General features: G+C 40.3%; 1 protein-coding gene across 1 annotated transcript; it reads left to right on the plus strand.

The window, feature by feature from the left end:
- The first annotated feature begins 165 nt into the window (after positions 1-165).
- Positions 166-8,374, plus strand: PSMD12 (proteasome 26S subunit, non-ATPase 12). The gene is made up of 11 exons (XM_057368885.1): positions 166-357; positions 2,370-2,429; positions 2,670-2,798; positions 3,850-3,957; positions 4,890-4,994; positions 5,435-5,584; positions 5,754-5,888; positions 6,376-6,488; positions 6,817-6,991; positions 7,494-7,571; positions 7,905-8,374. The coding sequence occupies exons 1-11, from the start codon at positions 250-252 to the stop codon at positions 8,112-8,114; spliced, it is 1,371 nt and encodes a 456-aa protein (XP_057224868.1). The 5' UTR covers positions 166-249; the 3' UTR covers positions 8,115-8,374.
- Positions 8,375-9,971: the final 1,597 nt, after the last annotated feature.

The raw sequence follows: 9,971 nt of genomic DNA on the forward strand, positions 1-9,971 counted from the left end.
CCCCTCGGGGGCGGTGCCTGTCCCCTCGGGGGCGGTGCCTGTCCCCTCGGGGGCGGTGCCTGTGCCTTCAAAAGCGGTGCCTCCCCTCAGAGGCGGTTCCTCCCCCCCACGGGTCCTGAGGCGGCCGGGGGTGTCCTCCGCAGTGCCTGTCTGCCGCGGCGCGGGGCCCTTCGGCGGGGCTGCCCCCGGCGCGCCTGCGCGCGGGCCCGGCCGGTTCCGGTGAGCGCTGAGGCGGCGGTGCGGGCGGACATGGCGGAGGGCGGCGCGGAGCGGGCCGATGGCCGCATCGTCAAAATGGAGGTGGATTACAGCGCGACCGTGGACCAGCGGCTGCCCGAGTGCGAGCGGCTGGCGCAGGTGAGGCGGGAGAGAAGCCTGGCGGGGCGGACGGGCTGAGTCATGGCGGGCTAGGCCGCGCGTGGAGGCGGCGCGGAGCGACCCGCGGCCGCATCCTGCCCCACGATGCGGTGGTGAGGGGTCCGGTCGCGGGCTCTCCGTGCTGTGTTAGGCAAGGGAAGGACTGGGACGGTTCCGTCGTCTCAGGGCTATGTGGGAGGGTGGGCAGGAGGAAGGTTGGTGCCCAAGCAGAGGGTGGCCGAGCACTGAAACTGTTCTCCAGGGCAGTGTTCACGGCCCCAACCCTGCCCGAACTCAAAGAGTGTTTGGACAGCGTTCTCAGGCACTTGGATTCTTAGGGATGTCTTGTGTAGAATCAGGGCCGAGAGGTGGACTCGATTATACTCGTGTGCTCTTTCCAACGCTGCCTATTCTTTGATTGTGAGACGGGACGAGGTGTCGGGTGAGGGAATCAGAGGGCCCAGTCCCCCCAAGGGCCGGCCGTGTCCCTGCTGCCCCTGCCCGCGGAGTTGCTGTTCATCCTTGGGCTCTGTGCGCCAGAGCTGCGTTCGTGTAACAGGTCCGGGGCAGGTTGGACAGACAGTGCTTGGCATCCTTGGTTAGATGAGAGCTCTAAGGAGCTGGAACGGCGGGGCAGAGCCAGGACAGGCTCTGGGGCTGTCTCTGCCTCATTCGGCTCGGTAAACAAAGTCTGTGCACACGCCCTGGGTGACGGCAGAATGTGTTGCGCATGGGGTCGTAGAGGTGATCGGTGTTTTGTGAAGGGAGTCCTTCTGTGGCCTGGAGATTCGTGTGCAGGTCAGATCTCAGAAAAGACAGAACTATAGAATCACAATATGGTTTAGGCTGGAAGGGACCTTGGAGCTCATCTCACTCCGTGGGCAGGGATGCCTTCCATTAGATCAAGTTGCTCCAAACCCGTCCAAACTGGCCTTGAACACTTSCAGGGATGGGGCAGCCTTAGCTTCCCTGTTGTTGCTGTCATTTGTTGTTTTAGTGGGATGGCATCTGACTCTTGTCGTGCTGCAAATGCTCTGCTTGATCCACGTGTCTCATTGTGAAAGACATACATGTTGTACAGTTCTGAAAGCAGTAGCCTTAAGATAAATAAATTGCATCTTAGATTATCTCAAGACTATTGTATGGAGAGCAGGCAAAGGGATTTTATCCCACAGGCASAGCTCTGCACAGGAATRGAYACCATAGCCATGCTTTATTATTATGYRCARCGTATAAATCTTTGGCACAGTAGGTAAGAGCACATCCTTGACAGACTGTGTTGAATGTAGTCTAAAGGATTTCATCTGGGAGGTTTTAGAAAAGAATTCAGTTTTCTCTGGTTCATTACTCATTTTCTAACAGTTTTTTGTTTTTCTGCGGCACCACCATTGCCATGGGCTGTTACAAATTCCCCTGAATTAACTTTTTACAAAATATCTGCTGGGARTTACAGCCTAGGACTAAAAGTACATTGTAGTAGCTTTAATTCCTCTAAGCAAAGGCAAATSGAGTTCTCAAAACCTCTCCAAACCCAGAATTATTATAATTCTATGCTTAGCCTGTAAAGCTTGTARTTTATACTTTGTATAATGCACTGTAATTAATATATGAATATGGGTGAAAGTAATAGGAGAACAATTTTTTTGGCCAAGGTATTTAATTACATATCTGATCTCACTGAAAGCTCTGTTTTGGCCAGAGAAGAAATGAGTCTTCCACACAGCTCAGTGAATGTGAGCTCACCAAACCTGTCTGAAACTTGCCAGGTTTCTCTCCCAAGGCAGACAACTTAGAGAATGTGTTGTGCAGAAAGGAAACTAGTATCTCTCCAATTTGTGTAGAACCATGTATTTAAATTAAATGCTAATCATACGTTTTTACAAGGAGAAAAAAATCAGAATAAGTGTACAGGCTGGTCTGTGTTTTTATTTATGTGATCATTTGAGCTATTCTCAGTTTAATCTGATGTGTGTTCTTAACTCATGGAGATAATTGTTTGCATGTCTTATTAGGAAGGAAGATTGCAAGAAGTCATTGAAAACCTTCTCTCCCTGGAAAAACAAACACGGACGGTGAGTTGTGCGTGGTGATGCTGGGATGTGCTACACACTTCATGTTCCTCTCTGTTTAAGTCATGAAGGGACTTGGAGTATCCTTGGAGTATCTTWGGAATACYSRTCTTCCTTTTGTTTAAAAAGCAAATCAGTGAGACCAAACACAGTGATTTTTGCCCCTTTGTGTAAAAGAAGTGCTAGTCCTAGAGGGCTGCAGATTGTTTATCCCGTCTCTAACACTCTCTTTGTTTGTTACAGGCATCTGACATGGTCTCCACCTCCCGAATCTTAGTTGCCATAGTGAAAATGTGTTATGAAGCTAAAGACTGGGATGCTCTTAATGAAAATATTATTCTTCTATCAAAGAGAAGAAGTCAGTTAAAACAGGTGAGTTTAATCCTTTGAAACAAATAAATCACTATTTTGGAGCTGTATAAYGTATTTGGTTCCCCCATGTGTGTAGGGACTTTGTAAAGATGGTGCTTCATCTTTACACTCTTCCTCAGTGTGCATTTTAGACATGTTAGTTATTATTCATGTTCAGATGTACATTAAACAGTTACTGCAATTTATTGTGCTCATTTGAGATGTGTGCTTTGCATGTTTGTTTTTGAAACTGGCATACTTTGGCATAAAGCACTTGCCATTTAGAAGGTGCAAGGTTTATTGCCCTCTGTGTGTTCAGTTTGACTTAAGTAGAAGTCAGCAACAGGTAATTTTAATGGCATCATTGCTTTAGGAAGAAAAAGGTTACCTGTCCTTTAATGTGCAGAATCATCACTAGTGTGTATAAGAGTACAGTTTAGTTCTCTGACTATCACGGACTATGGCTGAAGGCGTGGATCATTCCACCTGAATTTTGAGGAGCTTCTTAAGGAAGACATTTCTAGAGCTTGCATTCAGTATTCTTTAGAAATAGGTATTTTAATAATAATTGTACCAGCTTTGTTACCAGAAGGGAACATTCCAATACTTGTGCTTGCCATTTAAAGGAGAAATCATCCCTCTTCCTCCCCTTCCTGAGGAATCACCAGGTGTTCTAAGGAGATGGCGTAGTGTACACAGTTAGGATACACTTCTCTTCAGCCATGTAGGTCTTAGGGCAAGCAGAGAAGTTCTGCCAGTCCATGTGAGCCTTGTGAATTTGGCAGAAGAGAAACTGCTTTTCATGAGAGAGCTGCATGGAATGGATTATTTTCAATATTGGAAAAACTGAGATAAAAAAAGAACAGCATCATATTTGCCTTGTAGTGTCAGTCAATAGCATCATTTTACACATTTTTGTGAATCAAAGTGGGATTTATCTTGAGTGCTTTTTGCTGAAGTGACTCTATTTGGTTTGATATGAAACTACTTACTACTTACCTCTGAGTGTTACAGTTTGAATCCATTTGGGAAATCTAAAACAGTATGTTTTCTCTCTCTCTTTTCATACTAGGCAGTTGCTAAAATGGTCCAGCAGTGCTGCACTTAYGTTGAAGAAATCACAGACTTACCAGTCAAACTGCGCTTAATCGACACATTGCGTATGGTCACAGAAGGAAAAGTAAGATTTTGTTTCAAGACTCAATGTCTAACAGGTGGAATAAGTGTTCAGCTTCTTTGAAAGCGTAGCTTCTTAGTGTTAATTTTTTTTAATCTCGTTCAAGCAAGACAAAAGTAATTTTTAAATTAACCTGAGAAGYCAAGTAATTTATTTCTTTCCAAAAGACTGCAAATATTTTCCGTATTTAAATCATGTGCTGAAACACTGGTCATGTTTCTATGTAAATATCTGGATGTATTATTAGTCTGGTTAGCAATACATTACAGGATTCTAAAATGYCATTTATTTTTCACTTCTTAAAATGTTATGTATTTGGATTTGTTAGAGAAATGGGCAGGTTTAGTTTGATTTCTCCTGCACCGAACAAGGCATTACATACATTTAATAGAAGGTGATACCAAAGCATTATACCAAGTGAGTTACTTACATTGTGTTCCTTTTGTTTTAAGRAAAGAAAGAACTCTGAATTAAGGCAATTTTGTGTCAATGTTCTGACTTCTGTCTGTTAGTCTAAACTGTTAGTAATCAAGTGTTGTTGGTCARTGGCTGGTTAGGAGTGAGTGAAATAATTCCAAGGGTAGTACTTAATATGCTTTAAAGTGTAACTTCCTGTCTGTTTCAATATATGTTAACAAACAAAAGCTGCAATACTTTATTCACAGTGCATATMTTTTTCTGTTTGCTTGAAGAGTCATGGGTCAGTGTAGACATGATTTTTTCAATTAATTTGGTATAAAACCATTTGGTTTGTTGATTCCCCATTGTATTYCATCAGTGTAAATTGTGGATAGCGCATATTGTGGCATATGGATACACAGAAATTAAGTGGTTGTATGATGACATGAAGTGTGTTTCTCAGTGGGGTTGCAGTGTCAGAGTTTGGGCTTCTCTTTAGAAAATTCCAGTGTTTAAACTCTCCCTTCTGCCCTCAGATATACGTGGAAATTGAACGCGCTCGCCTGACAAAGACACTTGCAACAATAAAAGAACAGAACGGGGAGGTGAAAGAGGCTGCCTCGATTCTGCAAGAGTTGCAGGTAACGCCTTGGAACTCMGAATTGCATCAGCAATAGCAATTAATTCTGGCTGTTCTGAGATCATTTAGAAACTGAGTCAGATACATCTGCGGAAATGCCAGGAATGAGATGAACTGTTATTAGTGAAAGTGTAATTCAGCTTTAACTGCCTTTGTTACTCTCATGGTTGGGTTATGTTGAATGTTTTCCACTTGGAGAGTGGCTTTCAATTCTCTACCTAGTGCATTGAGTTTAATGTTAGTGGATTCTTTGGTGTAARTGGGGGTGATAATTAAAATGGAATAACCTTTATTCCATTTTCACTTGCTCTGTAATAGCTTTTCTTCTGTTGTTTTGTTTTGGTGTGTTCCCCCGCCAGAMAACCTCCCACTCTTCTGGCACAGTTAAGCCTTTATTTGATTTGACTTTGATAACATTAAGTAGTTACATTTTCATTTCAGGTGGAAACCTACGGTTCAATGGAAAAGAAAGAACGTGTAGAATTTATCTTGGAGCAGATGAGACTCTGTCTAGCTGTAAAAGACTATATTCGGACTCAAATTATCAGCAAAAAAATTAATACAAAATTTTTTCAAGAAGAAAACACAGAAGTAAGTCATTGGAGGATTTCTTGCTCTCCCTCCCCCCACCCAAATTTTAATCTGATTTATCWCTCTTCAGGTCTAAGTTTATTTAAATTCCTCTGTTTTCTGGGGTTCAGTTGAATTTCATTTACCTGTGGTGGAGCTGTGTTAATTTGGCTTTTTGATACTGTTTCAGAAACTAAAGTTGAAATACTACAACTTAATGATCCAGCTGGATCAACATGAAGGCTCCTACCTCTCCATCTGTAAGCACTACAGAGCCATTTATGACACTCCCTGTATCCAGGCTGAAAGTGAAAAGTGGCAACAGGTATAGAAACTTAACATACAAAAATGTCTCTATTTCCCTGTGATAAATACCCGTTTCTTACCACATTTATGTACAGTGGATGAAATAGCTCATCAGTCTTGGTTAGTTGAAAACAGATATGATAAAGTTATTTTCAAAAGTTGATACCCAAAATCTTCATTATATTGTCTTTGAAATCAAGAATGTTCCATCTGAGTGTAGGGGTTACAAACAGCTGTGCAAGTGTGGTATAGGTGGTGTGGTGTTGTGTGTGCAATAAAAATGTTACCCGTTTGAAGAGTTTTAAATACTGGAATTTTAGTTAACCTGTATCAATTTAACAGTATCACAGTGAATGAGGGTTCATTTYTGCAAGATGACATCAATTTCACCTCAATTTCTTAATACACAGAGCTTAAATCTTTTACATATTTTAAGCTCTGTAAGCAGTGTTGGCAATTCATCTGTTTAATTATGGGAGTAACTGCAACTCTTTCCTCTTAAACAGGCACTGAAGAGCGTTGTTCTTTATGTTATTCTTTCACCTTAYGACAATGAACAGTCTGATTTGGTGCACAGGATTAGTAGTGACAAAAAGCTAGAAGAAATCCCCAAGTATAAGTAAGTATCCTTTCTAATAAGCAATTCTTAGATTAGCAAATGTCTCTCCAACAGTGCAAGTGGAATCTCTTTATGCTGAGTCTGCTGTAAGCAACTCTGATTATAATGCTGCATTAAGAATTCTGCAAAAATGTTGTGATTGTTCTATATAAAAATAAATGTCTCTTGTAAGAGAAAGATCTTTATTAGAAAAACACTCCAGCTTGAACTGCCCCCATTATTTATGGTAATAAAAATAAAACATTTAAATTATGCCTTTGATCTATTTTAAGTATGATCCAAGCCTTAYTAATACAGGATTCTAATCCAACTGTACTAAACCATTTAGAGACCTCCTTAAACTATTTACCACCATGGAGCTGATGAGGTGGAGTACCCTAGTTGAAGAATATGGGAAGGAGTTGAGAGAAGGATCMCTTGACAGTCCTGCAACAGATGTTTTTGGCTGTACAGAGGAAGGTGAAAAGAGATGGAAAGATTTAAAGAACAGAGTTGTGGAACATGTAAGTATCACTGTCTGTAAGCAATAGCTGTGTACTCAGTGCCTCAGCTTAAAAATGCTTTTTGCTTGCCATGTTTTAATCATAAAGAAGACAAATAAGTTGCTAATAAAGCAGCAGATAAGGTGTCTTTTGTGTTATATTTCAAGGTTTTATTTGCTCGCATATCTTYATTATATATATTTATTTGGCACAGTTTGATAGCTTATTGGACTCTAATGAGATGTAATATTAGTGATTCAATAGAGCATAAACCTCAGAGTCTTGCTTTGTATTAAATTCATAATTGGTTGATTTCTTTCTTTAATAATTTGTCATGTAAAGACTTTTATAGCTTCCACCATCAAAAGGGCTGTTTGTTCACATCCTCTCACATCCTCCAAGCCRGAGTGCCCTTAGAGCACTACAGTTCCTAATCTCCTTTTAACATCGACCTTTATATTTTTGCAGCCTGCTTCAATTATTTTTTGCACATAACCCTCTACTCTGAACACTTTTATTCCAGAATATTAGAATAATGGCTAAATATTATACCAGAATTACAATGAAGAGAATGGCACAGCTCCTGGATCTGTCMGTTGATGTAAGTTTTGTTTTGTTTATCCTTCTTTCATAAGGGGGGTGTGTGTATGTGTTTGTGGCAAATATGTGAGTGTTGAGAGTTCTTGTTGGATTTAATTTTCTGCCTTTATGGGAGTTAGAAAACTGTTAGAATTTTTTTAAAATATCTTATGCTAGTACCTTGAATTGCCAGCATGTCTAATATTAAAGGATGTTTTAAAGTACAATATTGTTACAGCTGTACTTGTGTATAAAAGAAATCTTGTTCCTGGTGCCTTCATGCTGTTTGGGAGGAATTCTGATATTTTGGAGGTAAAATGCTATTTTCTTGACTTAGTGCTGTTTGTCTTTACAGGAATCGGAGGAGTTCCTGTCTAACCTAGTAGTTAATAAGACCATCTTTGCTAAAGTAGACAGGCTGGCAGGAATTATCAATTTCCAGAGGCCTAAGGACCCAAACAATATACTCAATGACTGGTCTCACAAGCTCAACTCCCTCATGGCCCTAGTTAACAAAACCACACATCTCATTGCCAAAGAAGAGATGATCCATAACCTGCAGTAAGGTGCCTCAATAATCTCAGTGCTTTTAAAGAAGGCATTAAATCTTCATAATAGAGACTATTATTACAAGTGTGTATATGGTTTGTTTTCTCCCTGTCAAACCTTCCTGGTCTAAAATTTAGAACATAATTCTGAAATTCCTGTTGACAATTAAGTTCCCTTGATTATTCATTCAGTTGTTAAATGTTTTTGCTACAATTGGTGAAAGAACAGAATAAAACTGTATTGCCTGTATAATAATAGTGTGATTTCTTTTTTTCCAAGTGTACCCTTACTTAACCACAGAATTATGTGTTATTTCATTACAGGACCRTTTTTGAGGCTATGATTAAGAGGATATACTGTAAATAATAAAAGCCTAGGGTTTTACAAAGAGGTAACTTACAATGATAACATTGTAAAGTTATGTSTAGATACTCTTTGAACAAAATTCTGGATATTTATACTTAAGAATAATGCTATTTCTTGTGATTTGGTATTACAGTTGGAATTTATTAATTAATTCTGAACTGAYAGAGCAACCAATACATGAGTAAATACCTAAATGTTGTTTGCAAGTCACTAATTTTCCCTGTTTTGTTGTTACAGTTTGTCATGGCTGCAATGGCAGTTAATCAGTTAGCTAAGATGGTGCTTTAAAGCTGCTACTCCTCACCATGAGTGTGTTATATTCTGAGCAGATAATGAATGCCCTGTTATTTACTTTAACATCCTTGTAATGGTGGCAAGTTGTGGACTTTTCCCCCGGTCCGTTTTTTTAAGGAAGTAAAATAGTAGCACAAATAGTAATAATCTATGGAACTTCTATTGAATTTGCTCTGGTTTGGAATGATTTTTAATGCTAGCCATAACTATTCTATTCATAATTAATTAAGTAGAGACTATAATTGTAAATGATGTATTGAGATGTRTATAAATCCCATCTCTTTATGAGCACACTGAACTCCATTCAGACTAATGCTCTTTTCATGTGAATACACAGAAATTGGGAAACTCCAAACAGGGATTTTGAGTGAGGGAAGTCTGAAGGGACAGAAAAAGATGGAAGCTTGTAAACAGTGATTTGCATTTGAAATACAGACTTTGGWCATAGCTTATGGGAAACTTGGGAATGTAATTTGGAAGGCTTGTATCTTTCAAAGCCTTACCACTGCAGCTCACTGCATTTGAACAAAAAGACTGCTGAACTATCGGTGGGGGAAGGAAGAAGAGCAGGTGTTCAGAATACACAGAATGTTTACTATCTAACTTCTTAAACTATTTTATAATCCTAGTTGCACAAGTTGTTTAAAATTTTGTCATGATCATGTCTGAGCATGGGATGTTCTGGCCATTGGGAGGCTTTAGTAGGATGAAGAAAACTGGCTGCTGTCAGAACAATGGACAAAATATCTTAAAACCCAATATATCTTCTGGAAACTGAGGCAAGACCTATCAGAGGGAGGAACAATGGGTCATCAGGGGAAGTGGGAACTTGTCTTGTTCTTACCATAAACATTTTCCTTCCATTTGCAATCTGGTCTGCAATCTTCAACCCCAAGTGTGTAAGCCTCTGATGCTTCTACCAGATGAGACATGTTGGACTTGCTTCCCCAGTCAGCCCTTTTGGCCTTTTTATCCTAGAGTGGAATGTTTCAGTGGTTCCCTGGCTCTTCTTTCTGGGTTTCTTGGATTCTCCACTCTCTCTGGCCTGACTCTATCCCTCTGCAGCCTCTGGCTGCATTTAGAGGATGAGTTTGTTGGAGAGAAGAGGTGGTTTCTCTCCCCTCACAATCACCTTTTGCTATCAGCATTAGAAAGAAAATGGATGAATGCTTATCTCTCAACAGTCCTGGTATCTCCTTAAAACTCAGTTCAG

Source organism: Malurus melanocephalus, unplaced genomic scaffold (genome assembly GCF_030028575.1).
Source record: "Malurus melanocephalus ecotype Western Australia unplaced genomic scaffold, MMel_1.1 scaffold_98, whole genome shotgun sequence".
Taxonomy (NCBI): Eukaryota; Metazoa; Chordata; class Aves; order Passeriformes; family Maluridae; genus Malurus; species Malurus melanocephalus.